General features: G+C 40.5%; 2 protein-coding genes across 2 annotated transcripts in view; one reads left to right on the plus strand and one right to left on the minus strand.

The window, feature by feature from the left end:
• The first annotated feature begins 1010 nt into the window (after positions 1-1010).
• On the plus strand, positions 1011-9883 carry kcnj6 (potassium inwardly rectifying channel subfamily J member 6). Its single transcript, XM_032534683.1, has 3 exons — positions 1011-1276; positions 6149-7069; positions 8669-9883. The coding sequence occupies exons 2-3, from the start codon at positions 6172-6174 to the stop codon at positions 9019-9021; spliced, it is 1251 nt and encodes a 416-aa protein (XP_032390574.1). The 5' UTR covers positions 1011-1276; positions 6149-6171; the 3' UTR covers positions 9022-9883.
• Positions 9884-13633: 3750 nt separating this feature from the next.
• The window catches only part of rabgef1 (RAB guanine nucleotide exchange factor (GEF) 1), a 12964-nt gene continuing 8424 nt past the window's right edge, over positions 13634-18173 (minus strand). Inside the window, exon 9 of the mRNA XM_032534677.1 lies at positions 13634-17091. Coding sequence (XP_032390568.1) covers positions 16678-17091 — 414 coding nt within the window. The 3' untranslated portion in view covers positions 13634-16677. The remainder of the gene's footprint in view (positions 17092-18173) is intronic.

Here is an 18173-nt window from a genome sequence, read left to right on the forward strand (position 1 = left end):
AGTATTGAGTGATTGTATTTTAAATGAGCACAAGTAAAGTAGAACTGACAGCTATTTTCAGTTTTGGGGGTCTTTTTTGTTACACGATGTCTCAGCTAGCGGTTATAGCCGAATTAGCTGTTAGCTAAACTAACGTTGGCTCTCGGTGGGGACGAACAGACTTTCTTTAACTGTCTATGCGAACAGATCGTGCAGTGTCGTTAATCCGCGTTCATCATGATATCATCTGCCCATGTGCGAACATCTTGCACATGCGCAGGGCGGATCGTGTATCAACACATGCCCCTGATATGTCTATAAGTCCAAAAGTCTGGACCCATAGTTGCTCCATAGTTTTGTAATTTTAATTAAAAGACTGAAACACTTTTGCACACCTGCAGTGACTAAAGAGATAAACCTGCACTCAACCTTTTTACCGGCATTTTGTATTCATAGGGCGATATCGTGTTGTATCATTATAGTATTGTATTATATTGATTATAGCAGAATTGCTGCATCCTGATATCATCGGTATCGTGAGATGTGTAACGTATCGTGAGTTATCGCACCTGTGATTCCCAACCAGAGATGTAAGTGGGTGTTTTTGGGGGGGGGGGGTTACCAGTGGAAAAGCTGTGTCAAATGTTGTGGAGTAAAAATTATTTTCCCTTGGGGGAGTAGAAGAAGGCTATAAATATGAGTATTTCCTATAAATTGGAAATACTCAAAGTGGGCTGCCTGTATTAATAGCCTAATACATGATCTTTAACAGGAAGTAGCCAATAAGTAGGCTATGTTGCATTCAATCTTATCACCACTCATTTCTCCTCCTCTCTCTCTCTCTCTCTCTCTCTCTCTCTCTCTCTCCTTCCCTCTCCTCTCTCTCTCTCTCCCTCCTTCTCTCTCTCTCCCTTCTCTCTCCCTCTCTTCTCTCCCTCTCTCTCTCCCTCCTCTCCCTCTCTCTCTCTTCTCTCTCTCCCTCCTCTCCTCTCCTCTCTCCTCTCCTCTCTCTCCCCTCTCCCCTCTCTCCCCCTCTCTCTCTTCTCCTCCCTCCGTCTCCTCTCTCTCTCTCTCGCGCTCTCTCTCTCTCTCCTTCTCTGTGGGTGGAGGCTGACAGCCGATGCCTTTTCTGTGTTGAGGATGGAGGAAAGAGGGAATTAGAGGCTATTTCTCAGTCGGTTTTCGCAGAGAGAGCGACTTGATCACCACAACCTAAAAAACGCAGCAGGGCTATTGTTGTTTCCATGGGACCCAAACGGCTTTGAGGATGACTCGGGGAGAGAATCTGCCGCACAAGGTATGGATGCACCTTTCCTTCCTTTTCCTGGTAGCTTGTTATGCATCATCTGTTATATGGGGGGGGGGGCGGGAGTTACATAACAGTGAATGCCGAATCAGAGATTAATTAAGAATGATTAAGAAAACGCGTGTAGATATAAATATTAATTATAGATGGCTGGGGTTTTCTTCTTCTTCTTCTTCTTCTTCTTCTTCTTCTTCTTCTTCTTCTTCTTCTTCTTCTTCTTCTTCCTGTTGACAAAGCAGCCGGTTAGAGACCATGTTCCGGGCTGCAGGAGCCTGCAGGCCCGCGGCCTCGTCCCCGCAGGAGGACCCCACAAACGGACCGTAGCTGGCAATACAAAGAAATATTAATAATAATAGATTAAGCTATATTGTTATTTTATCTGGATCACATCCGTCTCCATGACACCAGGAAACCTCCCTCCTGTTAGTTTGCTCCCACATTATGTAGCCGAGCTTTGCTCTAAAATGATATTAAAAAGTTAGTGAAAAATCCCAAAACGCAGGTGGCTTTGATTCAACAGGCCAATACAGCCAGTCCCTGTGTGTGGCCTGTGTATCAGATATAAGATTAAAACTACATTTCTGTCGCCATGAATATTATCCTGTGTCATATGAGCCCATGTTGCTATAAAAATTATACATTAAGATCTTCTTTACCACATAGAATAAATGCACATAAAGAAAACACTGTACTTTTTCTTACTTTACCTTTGCATGTGCTCGATTACCATGCCCCGGGGTCCACTTCTACAAGAATATAAGCCATGAAACAATAATATTCCTTCCTTAAATGGTTTTACAGGCCATTTTAAACTTTCCACTAAATATGTATTAGACTATACTTATGTTAACTATAGTTATGTTTTGCCATTTTCATCATTTACTGTCCATCATGTCCCTAAAGTAATTTCCCTCCCTGATAGTTTGTAGTTTCTCGCCTTACTAAAAGCTACAGTTCCACTGGGACCACTTTCAGGAAGTGACATCATAGTTTGGGAGGTTACTTAAAGGTGCACAGTGGGTGCAAAGCAGCATAGACTTTCACTCATGTCGTCTGTGTTTAACGCGTAACGTCCTGTTTCATTATCAAAGCACCTTTAAAGGTGCCATATTGTAAAAAAGTGTGATTTCCGTGTTTTTTCGTACTACGTAGTAGATTGAGCTGCTCCATAAACATTATGAAAGTATCCAAATCTTAGTCAGGAAGAACCTCCCGCTCTCTGTATGTTGCCGCTCTCTAACTCTGTTTACCTCTGGAAACAAAAACTAAATTCAAGCGAGCGAGCGAGCTACACGCTGCAAATAGAAAGTTTTGCAGATGGTGATTGTAAATATTTACAAAGAAGGCATTTCCTCTCTAACTGGGACGTTTTGGGACCGATTGGTGGGATTATTGTGGGTGATGTCACACGGCGACACACAGCTTTAACCAGCTGATTTACATGGCTCACGTTACTGCATTGTGTGAACAGTTAGCTTCAGTTAATATTGGATGTGGCGTTTTCTTTTGCAGGGTGCAGATGTTCCACCAAAACAAGTTCCTCCTAGAGATTATCGTGATTGGTTTTAAGAAAATGCAAACAACTCAGAGCCTTTTTTTTGCTCCTATCCATGATTGTATGTGCGGTGTAGCCAGATCTTACTCTACAGCGCTGTGGAGACAGGTCTGGCGTAACTACAAACTTTAGATTAGATTAGATTAGATTCAACTTTATTGTCATTTCACAGGTACAGGTACAAGGCAACGAAATGCAGTTTTGGGTCTAACCAGAAGTGCTATAGCAGTAAGTGCAGGATATACAAATTAACCCTTGTGTGGTATTTGGGTCAAATTGACCCGTTTCAAATTTTAACAAGAAGAAAAATGGTACAAGTCACATTTTTTCTACCTGTAAATCAACGGCCTTTCCTTATTTCCTGTGATAAACATGTATTCCTGACTCACTTCAGAAAACTATTCTGGACATGACACTTAAGTTGTTTCCATGGTGGATTTTTAACATGAGATTTACTTGTGACAAAAAACGAACCCCACTTCCATGTTTAATAGTGTGCTAGTAGAGACTGATTGCGTTCCCTAAACATATTTGTTGTCTTAATTAATTTAAATTGAGATAAAGACAATATTTGTTAATAGATTCTGAAGTAAAATTTTATTTCAGTTTTTTTTTTTTAAACCCCAAATTAGTCACGGGTCAATTAGACCCGAGAAATACGAGAGAGTCCCGGAAGTGAAGACAATACAAGGGTTAAACAAAAAACTCTCAATCCATAAAGAAATGCACACAACTCACAACTAAACTACATAGACTTGGCTTGGTTGGTGGCGCGGGCGCACATATCAATGTTTTTTTTTTTTTGCCTTGACACAGAGGTCAAGGGGTCGAGTCCGACTTGTAATGATTTCCTACGTCTTCCCCTTTCTCACCTAGCTGTCCTGTCCATTAAAAAAAATCGACCCTTACAGTCATTCCCTGGCTGCAATGACGGCGAGGAGACCCCAGGAGGGCAGATCGGGAAGATCCAAAAACACTGACCAATTAGAGTTTTTCGGGGAGGGGGCTTAAAGGGCCAGGTGCTAAAACAGAGCGTTTCAGATAGACAGTATGAGAAAAATAAAACGTTTTTTGAACATTAAAGCATCTAAACATGTTCTAGTAGAAGACCATAACACAAGTGCAAACCTGAAAATTAGCTTAAAATTAAAACTAAATAAAATTACTAATAAATAAAACTGCTGTTGATTGTATTGGCTTTTGTAGGTTTTTTACTGTCAGTACCATCATAACTAACATGCTCTAAATAAACATTTATAATTATGTGTCTATTCACACGTGTGTTAGAGCTAAATATCTATCTACATGTATATTTAAAAATCAGACAGAAAAACAGATGTTACATGAATGACACAAAGCAGATAGGAGTACAATGTTCCTCCTCAGGCCGCTGAAACCAGATGAAACAGACAAATGTTACCCAACGCTGGACGGCCTCATCCAGCACATTCCTGCTATTTTGTGAGCACTTGGGTAGACTGAGCTGTGCGTTGCCATGGAAACCAGCCCTGCTCATGCTCATAATATTCTCCTGTGAATGGAGAGCAGACCAGCTTCGACACAACCATTTGTTGGTAAAAAAAAAATAAAAATAAAAAAAAAGCAGACACTGATAGGGGGCTTAGGCAATGTGGATAGTAAAGGAGATTTTGCAGAGGCATCACATGACTGTTATACTGTATTTCACACAGTTGTTGGATTCATTTTGTTATTTTATTATTTATTTTTCCACTGGTGGGGCCAGACTGGACTGTACATGTTGTGACATGCACATGTAACAGGTGTGATCTTGCATTGTGTCATGGACAGACACCACAGGGCAATATTCCCAGTTGAGTGGTTTAATTTTGGTACTATAGACAAACAGTTTGGTCAGTGGACTGCTCTGGACTCCAGGCTGTTCTCACAACCCATGCTCTGAAAAGTGAAGCACTGTAATTTGTATCTATTCAATGTATTTATTGGCGTATGGGCCACATTGAATGCTGCTGTTAAAGAACGCTGTGGACATCGAACGCAACGCTTTTGAGTCGGGAAGCGGAGTTTGCTATCTGGGTAAAACAAAAGACTTTCACCCAGAAATGGAGGAGGGAATCAGCCGAGGCCTCACGATACGATATCATCACGATGCTTATGTCACAGTACGATATGATTGCGATTAATTCCAATTCATTACCTTTTTCCCAACTTCAAATTTTTCCCAATTTCAAAAGAAAACTTCTTGTTTCTTGTCTTCATCTGTTGCATCTAAAAAAAAAAAAGAACAATTTCTCTGTTTGTTCATCTCACTTTAATTTTAATTTATTGCTGTAAAAATGGGATTGTCAAGCAGACAAAATGACCAACACATATTAAAATAATAGATCGATGCTTGGCTTTTGTGTCTCAATACAGTTTTGCCACAGAAAACATTGCGATACGATTCCCCCCACACCCCTACCCAGGAAACACGTTTTTATCGAAACCACAAGTATTTCCTAAACTTAACTGTTGTCGCAGCACGACGCTCACATTTTGTTGGCTGAACTCATTGGCATCGGCCTCTGAAACGACAGCTCACGTAGCTCTGTCCGGCGTCAGGTGACCAGCATCAGTCGCCTTATTGGTGTGTATACATTTTCGAACCATATCATGCAAACCCGTTCATGAGAAGACGTTGCAGGCACACACCCACACCCACACACACACACACACACACACACATTTGGGCGGCTGTGGCTCAGTGGTAGAACGGTTGCCTGCCGAGGTTGGTGGTTCGATCCCCGCCCCTGCAGTCATTGTTGAAGTGTCCTTGGGCAAGACACTGAACCCCGAGTTGCCCCCGGTGCTGCGCATCGGAGTGTGAATGTGTATGAGTGTTGTATCTGATGAGCAGGTGGCACCTTGTACGGCAGCCCCGGCCACAGTGTATGAATGTGTGTGAATGGTGAATGTTTCCTGTAGATGTAAAAAGCGCTTTGAGCAGTTGTTAAGACTGGAAAAGCGCTATATAAATACAGCACATTTACATTTACACAGCTCATGGTTCATTTAGCTAACAAGCTAACAACATAGGCTACATGCTGCTGCTCTTAGAACAGAAATGAATATGCCATCCATATTTAACCTCCTCTGGGACATACAATATACATCAATATAATGAACAAAAATGAACAATATCTTAAGATAATATGCAAAGTGTTATAAACATGATTTACAGCTTACATGAGCAATTTATACTTGGCCTACAGATCTCCAGATCAAAGCCTGAAACAACAGCACAGCAATTGAACTATTTACTAATCACCACCATGTTTCTCCTCTTAAAGGCTTGAATCCACCTAGAAACCACATGGAGCAGGATGTGGAGAGCCCCTCCATCATCAAACAGCCCAAGTTGCCAAAGCAGGCTCGTGAGAACCTGCCTAAACAGCTGGCGGAAAGGGACCGGGAAAAGAAGATCCAGCGGTACGTCCGGAAAGACGGGAAGTGCAACGTCCATCACGGGAATGTCACGGAGAAGTACCGCTATCTGACGGACATTTTCACCACGCTTGTAGATCTCAAATGGGGGCTCAACCTGTTCATATTTGTACTGGTGTACACCGTGACGTGGCTCTTCTTCGGCTTCATGTGGTGGCTTATTGCATACCTTCGGGGTGATCTGGAACATTTAGCAGACAACAAATGGACTCCATGTGTCAATAACCTTAATGGGTTTGTAACAGCTTTTCTGTTCTCCATTGAGACAGAGACCACCATCGGTTACGGGTACAGAGTCATCACGGACAAATGTCCAGAGGGGATCCTTCTGCTTTTAATTCAGTCAGTGCTGGGATCTATCGTCAACGCCTTCATGGTGGGTTGCATGTTTGTTAAGATCTCACAGCCCAAGAAGCGAGCCGAGACACTCGTGTTCTCCACCAATGCGGTCATCTCGATGAGAGACGGACGCCTGTGCCTGATGTTCAGAGTCGGAGACCTCCGAAACTCGCACATCGTAGAGGCTTCGATCAGGGCCAAGCTCATCAAGTCGAAGCAGACCAAGGAAGGGGAGTTCATCCCTCTGAACCAGACGGACATAAATGTGGGTTACAACACGGGAGATGACAGGCTCTTCCTGGTGTCGCCGCTCATCATCTGCCATGAGATCAACCAGGACAGCCCCTTCTGGGAGATCTCCCAAGCCCACCTGGCCAAGGACGAGCTGGAGATCGTTGTGATTCTGGAGGGGATGGTGGAGGCCACAGGTGAGCTGTCAGATCTTGTATTTGTGATGTTATTATGCATTGATTAGAATAATGTGTGCAGTAATTGTTATTCAGTGGATTTTAAAGTGTTGCACAGTACATATACATATACAACCCGTATCAATGTCATGTCATACTGTCTTTTTTTTTTTTAACCCAACTCAATTTTATTTATAGTGTTGAATTATAACAGACACTGTCTCAGGACACTTTACAGATAAAGTAGGTCTAGACCACACTATAATTTACAGAGACCCAACAATTCCCCAAAAGAGCAAGCATTTGGTGCGACAACAAACTTATTTTTCAAGAGACAGAAACCTTGAACAGAACCTGACTCTGTTCAAGTTTAAATAAAATTTAAACTTACTGCAAAACTAAAAATGTCAATTAATGGAAAATTTTTAATTTTTAAATTTTTATTTTATTTTATATTTTTAGCGATGCCAGCGGTACGGCTGTCAGTTGATCCACCACTTTAAAATCTCAACAACTATTAAATGAACTGCCACGAAACTTTATAGATTAGATGATGTTAAATTAGATATTGCTTTATTCATTTTACAGTGGGGAAATTTCCTTATTTCAGCAGCAGCAGTTTCCAGTAAAAAAAGTAAAAGAAAAAGTAAACACACAAACAACAGACAATGAGCAAAAGGTGAATGTGAATGTGAATTATAAGTACAATGAATGTTTACAGACATCGATTGTCCACAGAGGATGACTCCTACCGACTTTGGTGACCAGAGGATGAATATGTACTTGTGGTTATCCTCTGACATTTCCTGTAGCACCACCATGAGGTTCACACTTGTAGTTGTAATATTTCAACTATTGGATTGATTGTAGTTGGGATCAGTGACAGTTCATTTGACGGCGTTATGTTCTCTTCAGGAAACATTAGTCATTGTGACGATTTACAAAGAATAGATTTAGGGCATTTACTCTCTAACTGGGGTGTTTTTGGACCAATTGGTGGGATTGCTATAGTAGAAGTACACATGGTGATACACAGGTAAGAGTAAATGCTGTTTAACCATGTATCTAGCTAATTTAAATAGCTCACGTTACTGTATTGTGTCAACAGTTAATTCAGTGTGCCGATGGGCTCCAATAGCAGCAATCGGCGCAATGACCATTATTGCCCATACTTATTATTATTTATTTTTAGTTTTATTGTTAATAGGATGTGCATCAAATAGTAGGAACACTGTATAAAATTTCTGTGGAATTTTCTAGTTTTATTTAATATTGTATGTGGCGTTTTCTTTGTGGGTGCAAACGTTCCACCAAAACAAGTCTCTTCCAGAGACTATTTTGCAGAGACTATTTTGCAGAGCCACCGTCTCTGCGTCCAGAGCTTAGCTCCGCCCAGGACGATTGTGATTGGTTTAAAGAAATGCAAACAACCCAGAGCGAGGTTTTTTTTCCTCCTATCCCACAATGTATCTGTGGTGTAGCCAGACCTTACTCTACAGGGCTGTGGTGTAAGGTCTGCTAATGCAAGACTGGATTGATTGCAATCTGCAACCTCCCACTAGATGCCACTTCATCCTACACACTGCTCTTTTCAACCTATATTCCACATTGTGTCTCCAGGCATGACGTGCCAGGCGAGGAGTTCCTACATCGGCAGTGAGATCAAGTGGGGCTACCGCTTCACACCAGTCCTGACGCTGGAGGACGGCTTCTACGAGGTGGACTACAACAGCTTCCACGATATCTACGAAACTAACACGCCCGCCTGCAGTGCCAAAGAGCTCGCTGACATGGCCAACCGCGCCCGCCTGCCCCTCACCTGGTCACTGGCCAGTAAGCTGAGCCAACAGGGGCTGCCAGAGTTGGTGCAGGAGGATCAGGAGACCAAGACCAGCCTGGACAACCAGGAGCTGATCCAGCAGACTGAGAGGAATGGGGACATTGCCAACCTAGAGAGTGAGTCCAAAGTGTGATAGAGGGAAGAAAGTTTACATGAAAATATTGTGCGCTGTACGTCTGTACGTGTAACACACAAGCTTGCGGAGAACAGGTGAGAGTTTGAGGTGCTGAATCGAGGACCAATGAGCACAGTAGACCAAGTATCCTTGCACCAGGAACTGCTTTTTTTCTCAGTGACACACAGTTACCCCCCCCCCCCATGCACCCAAACAACCAAACATCTAGACATTTGGCCCACCGCTGAACTGAAAGTCCTCTGCGGGAAGTGCATGTTTCAAATATAATGTGATGTCCTCCTGATGAGATTCCTATTATTTTTTCTATATAAATATCCCTAGGGACATTTGCATAAGTATTTTTGTATATACTAGACCATGTTTTGAATTCTTTTGTTTTGTTGTGGTGTGAATATTTGACGGATGTTTGATACTCATTCTTTTAGGTTAGTTCTGTATATTCTCTGCCTTACTGTATGTATAAAGCTTTCATTATTTGGTTTTTCAGAAATATATTAGCATGTATTAACATTATCTGCAGTTAATTTATATTGTATTGTGTATATACTGTAGTGTCATAAGGGACACATTCATCTCAATGGATGCAAACACTAGTGTAAACCAATAACAAATACTTTCCCATGCTAAATGTTTGTTTAAGGTAGTACTACACACTGTCCTTTAGAAGCCATGCCTTGCTGTTTACAGCTGGGTGACTTCAGACAACGGCCCTTTAAAAACTGCTTCGCTTCACTTTTGCACATTGGAGGCCTCTGATGGAGAAAGTCAGTTGTTGTTTCAGTCTCCAGAAATCACTACATTTCACCTAAAAATATCATAAAAAAAAACCAATAAATTGCATATTATGCACTTGCTGAGACTTTTTCTAAGTGATTGTTGCATATTAATGTTTTTCATTGTTGGGAGAAATGCTGAGATCCTTTACTTTCAAACTCCTGAAAAAAAAAGAAGTCCAAAGAAGTTTTCAGCATAATGTACTTAAATTATCCAAGTAAAAGTATTCGTTCCGCAGTGAAATATCTACCGTGACGGATATTTTACAATATTATTATGTAAAATATCAGTCATGTTATTATGAGAAGATTTTGATCGTGCACCAAGGCGGGCATGCTTGTTTCTTTTAGGGAAATGATTGGAAAGATTTCCAAAGAATATGTTAACGGCATCTGCTCTCTAACTGGGACGCTTGGGCCTGACTGGTGGGATTGCTGTGGTGCATGCTGCGATACACTGGTGCAAGCAAATGAAGTTTAACCATGCATCCAGCTAATTTAAATAGCTCACATTACTGTATTGTGTGAGCAGTTAACTTCAGTTAATATTGCATGTTGTGTTTTTGTTTGCGGGGTCCAAATGATCCACCCGGGACTATTTTGCCGAGCCACCGTCACAGCATCCGGAGCTTAAACGATTGTGATTGGTTTAAAGAAATGCAAACAACCCAGAGCAAGGTTTTTTTCTCCTATCCCACAATGCATCTGTGGTGTAGATACAGGTCAGACCCTACTGCACAGCGCTGTGGAGTAAGGTCTGCTAATGCAAAACTATATTACCAATATATTCATTTCAACCCGGACCGTAAAACAGTTACACAGCTTATTTATTTTTGCTCATAAACTTGTGTTATTTTTGCCAAATGAACAGTATGTATGAGAAGTTAAATAAAGCAATCTAGATGATTTAACGCCCCTCATTTTGCTTCTTTTCAGCAACATCTTGCAGGGAAACCATGACTTCCTACTGAGTACTTTGAGTATTTTTGTTCATACTGGAGATAAAAGAGGTCCAAAGCTTTCTGCCACTCATCTTCAAAAATATAATACAAATAACGTCATCGGATTAAACATTACAGAAACTTGTTGTGCAAGTTATAGTCCACAGCTTTAAGTTGCTTTAACTTAAAGGGGAATTTCCACAACAAAGCCTGTTTACAGCTGTGGGTCAGTGATGGAGGAAGTATTTACATCCTAAGTAAAAGTACTAATACTGCTCTGTAAAAATACTCTACTACTCTAAGTAAAACTCATGCATTGAAGATGTTACCAAAGTAAAGGGATGTAATTGTTATCAAGGAAAATGTAATTTAAGTATTTAAAGCAAAATGCAGATAACTAAAAAACCAAGACTCAAAATAATAAAAAGCAAATTAAAACAAATTAAAAGGAAAAGCAGAAAATTTGCTGAAGCTGGAACATTGAAATGTTGTTGAGATGTAGTGGAAGAGAAATAGAAAGTTGCATGAAAAGAAAATACAGAAAAGTACAGTTCGAGTGCCTAATTGTCGGCTACTTAAGGCTTAACTCTCGCCAAAATGCAATTTAGGGTCTTTTTGTGAATGTACCAGAGTCAAATTTGAGATTAGATCAGATTAAGATTGACCCTACGTGCAATGTAACAGGGAGGAGAGTACAGATGGGAAGCTCCTGAAGCTTGGTTCCATATAAATAAATGGATAATTTATTTAGTTGTTAGTGAAAAACAATACTGACCTTATAGTTGAAAAATGAGCCTCATATAAGAATGAAATTTCCTCTTATGGATTCATCCGGGTTCGGAGATCGACTCTTTTTGACTGGCAAGATGGCGGATAACGTAAAAACCAACCGCTGCAGTGAGTTGTTCAAAACCTTTGTTTTTGGTAAACTCTGTGTTCACAAACAATGTTTTCAATGCTGGAGTTCATGTAACAGTAAATGGGGAGAAAATACGATTAAAGGCTTTTGTGGCTCCAGCTGAGCTACATCTGGAACATGTAACGTTGTTTTTATTTCACTTAGTCTGCTCCATGTTTTTTAGCCACTCCTCACGTCCCCCAGGCCCACGTCCTTCTCCATCCACCCACCAGCTGTCCTCAGATTTTCCACCTGCTCACCTGTTCCCCATATTACCCCTCACAGTATTTAGGCTACTGGTCTCGCTTTGCAGTATCCACACAGTCCATAGTCCACACAGCATTCTGGGATGGGACAGAAACCTGCTCTGGTTTCACATTTCTTTAAACCTATCACAATTGTCGTGGGTGGCGCTTAACGCCGGACAGATCAACGGTGCCGCTGCAAAATAGTCTCAAGAATGGAACTTTTTGGACAGATTGGACAGACAGTCTAACTAGCTGTCCGGATTTACCCAACCACAGTCCTCAGAAATGCACCGGAGTTTAAAATTACAACACAAAGAAAGAAAGCGGAGGGAAATGGAAATGGCACCCGGAAAAGTGGATCGTCGGCCGAAGACACGTCCCATAGTTCTTGAATTGTATCCGCGATTCCTCCACTTGTCTCCCTTCTTCGCGTCTTAGTCCGTCCCACCGAGGAGGCCAGGGAGAGACGTGAGGGAATCATTGAAGGAGAGAGGCAACGAGCAAATGTGTTTGAATCAGAATCAGAATCAGAGTCAGCTTTATTCGCCAGGTATGAGGACACGTACGAGGAATTTTTCTTTGGAGCATTGTTGCTCACAAATGAGACGTCCTCTCCTCTGAAGTTTCACATGAATTCGTCAGCTGTACGGGTGGAGTTAGCAACTCCTTCAGCTGCACAGCTTCTCGCTTGTGTATCCTCGGCTATAGTTCCTCGATGCTCCCTCCTTATTTGTTGTTTTTTTATTGACAAAAAATGAACAACATTCAAAACTGTCATAGGGGAATTAGAATATACATCAGCAGATACAATACACATGTTGTCAATGTAAAAGAAAGAATAACCAAAGCAAAAAAACAACAACAACCGATGGTCGGTCCCTGTGTCCTCATGGCGGACATTAGAGCTTTGAGACGACCTTCACCGAGGAGGGACAGAACAACTTCCAATGACCGAGGAGTCGAGTAGCTGTCAAATAAGGGACATGAGACGTAGCTATGGCTACACCAGCTTGCTTTCCATCCGTCTGAACCGGTTGTTGACGCGTCATGCCCCTCTGATTGTGTCTGCTTGTTGCTAATCATCACCCTAAAGTAAATTCCTCTTCAGCCTGGTTCATTCATCCCGTCTCCCACTGGCCAAAATACCAGTAACATCTGGCTTTTGTCTGCATTTATGTCCTAATTTATGTCCTCTGTTGCCAGATTTCACCAGCCGTAAGTAACCAGAGGTTTAACGTAAGTGCATTCACTCTTTTCACTACAATTTTGAAGTACTTGTAATTTACTCGAGTAGCCTATTATCTTTTTCTACCCTTTTTGAACAGTTATTGAAATGAAACCATGTGTGTGGTGTTAGTTCTTTTACTGCAGTAAAGGATCTGAATACTTCTTCCAACACTGCGACCGCTGAAGAAGTCCACTGTCTCCAGGACGTACCCACCACCCCCCCAACAGTCAGCAAAAAAACATTTGTTTCATTTCTCTGTCTTCTTTATTTCACTCAAATGAAAAAAAGCAGTTAATATCATTTTAAAGATTTTGAAGATTTGCAGTTTAAAGTACAGTTTAGTTTCCAGACCAGACAACAGGCTAGAAAACAATCAAACATTTATTAAATTAAGATCAATTTCAACTAGATTTGTCATTAATGGATGAAATTGTAGGGTATCATAAACACAAAATGTGTACACTTGGATTTAAAGTAAGTTAGTTTTTCATTAATATGCTTTAAGTAGTTTTGGTAGTAAAATCACATTTCGTATTGTTATTTTCGTATTGTCAACAAATCCCATAAATACTTCCTGACTTCCCTCCCCTGCCTGCGGCACCCAGCCCCAATTATAACAATGTAATTATATTATAATTACATAAGAGCCGATGGCTTTGACTCTTTCTACTTTCGGTGCACACAAGCTGCAAGAAGGAAGTTACACTGTCCCTGAATCCTGCTAGCATAGCGTTAGCTTTCTGACTCGTACCATCGGGAGCGCATGCCTATGTTCTCACCATAGACTGGATATTAAATATGTATATATATATATATATATATATATATGACCAACGTTTGCATTGCATAAGAACCTTATGGAATGGGAATGGTTGTTCCTGGTTGGCCAATGTGTAAAACCCTCAGGCATAACCAGGGAGACCAGAACCAAGTTAGCTTTAAGAATTAGCCGTAGCTAACGGGTTAGCTAGCTGACACCGGCAGGATTAAACCACACATGGCAAAAACCGGGTGAGGAAACATTACAGTAATAAATCCTTTTACAAGCTGTTATGTGCTTTTAATTCAATGCTAGTCACTGAATAAAAATACTAAAAATATTTTCAAGCTAATGAACAACAGCAGTGGTTTGGCAGCAGTGTTTCAACAGGCACTCAGACACCACCAGCATGTTATTACACCCAATGTCAGACAGTAGTGCATCGCACAGTGACAAAATACATCAATAGTCAAAGGTCATTATTAATAGTTTTGTCTCATTGAGCTTGCATTTTACGTTCAAACACCAATTCATTATATAGGTGAAAATGCAAAAGCCTGCCTAAATACAGTGAATTGTAACAGTTCAACGTTCAAACAGTGTGTTTAAGAAAATAAAAACTTCAAAGGCCTCTCTATGAAGATGAGAAATATATGTTCCAGTGTGGCTCTGTGTTACAGCAGAAAAATATTGCACAAAATATCACACACAGCAAGAAAAGGGACAATGTTGCAATAAAAGTCAGACTTTTTTTGGGGAGAAAAAAGCAAAAAATAAATAAAAATAAAAATAAAAAAGAATTAAAAAAGGGAAACTTTTTTTTTAAAGGAAAATAAATTAAAATGGGAAAAAAACTATTTGAAAACTATTAAACAATCAAGGCAAAAAAAAAAAGACTTAAATAAAAAAAGGACAATAAATAAAAATGGAAAAGAATTTAAAATGGAGAAAGCAATCAAGGAAATATAAAAAATGGGAAATGTTAAATAAACAAAAACTAATTAAATTTAAAAGGGGGAAATATAAAAAGGGGGGGGGGGGGGAAATGATTAAAAAGGAGGAAAAAAAAAGTCCAAATGGCCCTAAACATACACACCAATATGGAGCAGATTATCAATAAGTGTCAATAAGCGACTGTGATGAAAGCTCAGCAGTGAAGTGGAGATCTTTACAGTAGGGCTGGGCAATATTTAGATTTTATATCAATAACGATGAATGAGGCTAGATATCGTCCTTTGGATATTGTAATATCCTGATATGTCTTATATATATTATATATATATATATATTATGATATGTCTTCTCCTGATTTTAAAAGGCTGCATTACAGTAAAGTGATGTAATCTTCCGAACACACGCGACTGTTCAAGCTGTTTCATTTCATTTAACTTTAGCCACATAGTTATTATCAAGGTTCAAAATTTACTTTTTCTTCCACCAGCCAAATGGCTAGTGGATGTTCATATTTTACTAGCCACTGACTAGATTCCCATTGTTTTGTTGGCTGCTGAGTGAAGTAAATCTACCAGCCACTTATTTATTATTATTAGTTTACCAGCATTTGGCGAGTAGATGGTGCTAATTTTGAACCACGGTTATAATCAACATTACTGATGATTATTTATCAAAAATCTCATTGTGTGCATATTTTGTGAACGCACCAATAGTCAACAGTACAGTGTCGCCACAATATTGATATTGAGGTATTTGGTTAAAACTATCAGGATACTTGATTTTCTACTTATCGCCCAGCTCTACTTTACAGACAATCAATAACCGTAAAGACTCGGTCACACCAGAAAGCGGCCGTGTGGCTGGAAGTGTGTGTGTGTGTGTGTGTGTGTGTGTGTGTGTGTCTTTGTAGCTGCTAATGTGCCAGTGCGTTGCTTCGTTTAACAAAGAGTTACTGAAGGAAAACTAAGCTCTCCATGCTAACTGGCAATGCGTTCACACAGATTATATAAGACACATATTTGTACTCCTGTCTCAGAGGAATATACATACTTAAAGTGTCAAAAGTAAAAGTACTCATTTTGCAGTATGTCCCATTTCAGAATAACACACATTATATCATTTAATTATGTGTGATGCGTTAATGTGTTTAATGTTGCAGCTGGTAAAGGTGGAGATCATTGTAATTACTTTAATTACAGCTGGGTACTTTAACCTATAATAATCAGCCTAATTCATCAGTTGATTATATTTTGTGTTTTTAATCTAAATCTAATAAGTAACTAAGTTTACCAAATAAACTAATTGGAGTAAAAGTGCCTTACCGCTAAAATGTAGTGACGTATACAGTATAGTATAAGTGTAAAGTAGCATAAAATGAAATGTTCAAGTAATCTACAAGCACCTCAAAATTGTACAGAACTTACATAAAGGTGCTTTGTTACTTTTGAGCGCTGAACACAATTAATAAGCTGCATTATTGTCATTTTGGACTCTCGATTCTCAGACTCAAAACTCTGCACTGTCCAAACAACTTGCAATTGCTGAACGGGATTCATGCAGATTTATTTTGCCCCTTATAATCGCTGCGATTTCATAAAAATTATCAGATTTTGCTGCAAAATTTCTCTGTTACAAACAGTGGTGTGACCGGGCGTTTGAAGTGCAGAAGAAGCTCCAAACTATTAAGCAGATTTATCCATGAGTGCCGAGTAAGGCGCATTTAAATAAATTGTATTATTATTATTATTATTATTATTATTAGATAAGTGCATATGGGATGTTACCATCAAACTCAAAAAGCTGCCTTTTCAAAAGCAGGAGTACCGTCGCGGTTTGTGAATTTTTTGTCCACTACCCAGCAAACACCTGGGGCGTGAGGGGCGGTGGCAGGTTGTCATTGTCCACGTTGTTGGCATCGATGGCGGAAACGGTGCGAGACAGAACCTCGAGCGGGTATTTCTCCAGGATGCCGTTGACCTCCCGCTGCACGCTCTGGGGCCAGGCGAGGAGGTCGGCCTGCAGGCTGCGAGCGGCCTCCATCAGCGTCTCCTGCCGGCTGCTGAGGCCCGACAGCACCTCCAGGTTGTGATTGAGCTGAGCCAGGGCCGGGTTGGTGGCGGTCGGTGCCGGGTCGGCGTGGGCCCAGTCCCCCTCCGAGCTGGTGCATCGCGGCGAGGCTTGGCCTGACATGTAGCGCTCAAATTCCTCTGGGGAAAGGTTGAGAGACTGGGCGTCCAACTTCTCGATAAAGGCCACTGCACAGCACTTAAAAAAACAAAAACACAGGAGAAACCTAAATTAAATTATGCCTGGGACTCAAACGGCTAGTTTACACCAACCAGGGTCATGTAGAGCCAGGTGGTCTCAATAGTAAAGGAAGACTTCGTACTATGGATGTCTCGATCACATTTTTTGGCCCCCAATGTTAAATATCTGCTGATTACCGAGTCCCGATCTGATACTAGAGAACAGAGCTTTGAGTCCTTGAAAAGCACTATACAAGTTATTTATAAAAATAAGTTACTGAACAAAGGAATTAAAAGATGTTTTCAGCCTAATGCATTTTACAATGAGTAGCTAGCATTTTTGTCTAAAACGCACATAAAATCAACTTCTACTATGATGTAGATTTTACTGAAGTAAATGATCGTCGTAAGGTGATCGCGGTAACTGCCGATACCCGATCAGGTCAAAAATGCCGATATCGGCTCCGATACTTTCCCATCAGGACATCCCTAGTTTGTGCAGTATTTGATTTCTGGTGAAGAGTTACACAAGAAGATTTCTTAGCACGTCTATTCGTTAAAATTAGGCCCAACAGTATATAAAAAAGTTACAATGAGCACGTACCTTAAACATCTACAGCAGTAAAATGCAACATGCACATGAATGCAGCAGGAATATTAATCCAGAAACATCAGATAGAAGAAGAAAACACTGAAAGGGAACATTTGTCTGCAACATTTAGCTGATAATACATACTTTTACTTAAGTAAAAGGTTTTGGATGCAGGACTTTTACTTGTAGTGAAGTACTTTTACAGTGTGGTGTTAGTACTTTTACTTAAAGTGCTCAGATTATGCCCCTTTTCAGGTTCATCATTGTATTTTTTTAGTTGTTATATTATATATAAATTGTATTTAGAGGTTGTACCTGAATAGCTTTATGTGGTTTACTTTTCAGAAAACACCATCTATTTGTTGTACTGCACGTTGCTGCAGCTCCTCTTTTCACCCTGTGTGTTGAGCTGTCTGTTTTAGCTACAGAGTGAGACATCTCACTTCTAGTCCATCTTTGTTGAGGGTCGCACATGCGCGGTAGCCAGGTAAGGACTACTAGCCAGTCAG

The sequence above is a fragment of the Etheostoma spectabile genome, chromosome 13 (assembly GCF_008692095.1).
Source record: "Etheostoma spectabile isolate EspeVRDwgs_2016 chromosome 13, UIUC_Espe_1.0, whole genome shotgun sequence".
NCBI lineage: Eukaryota > Metazoa > Chordata > Actinopteri > Perciformes > Percidae > Etheostoma > Etheostoma spectabile.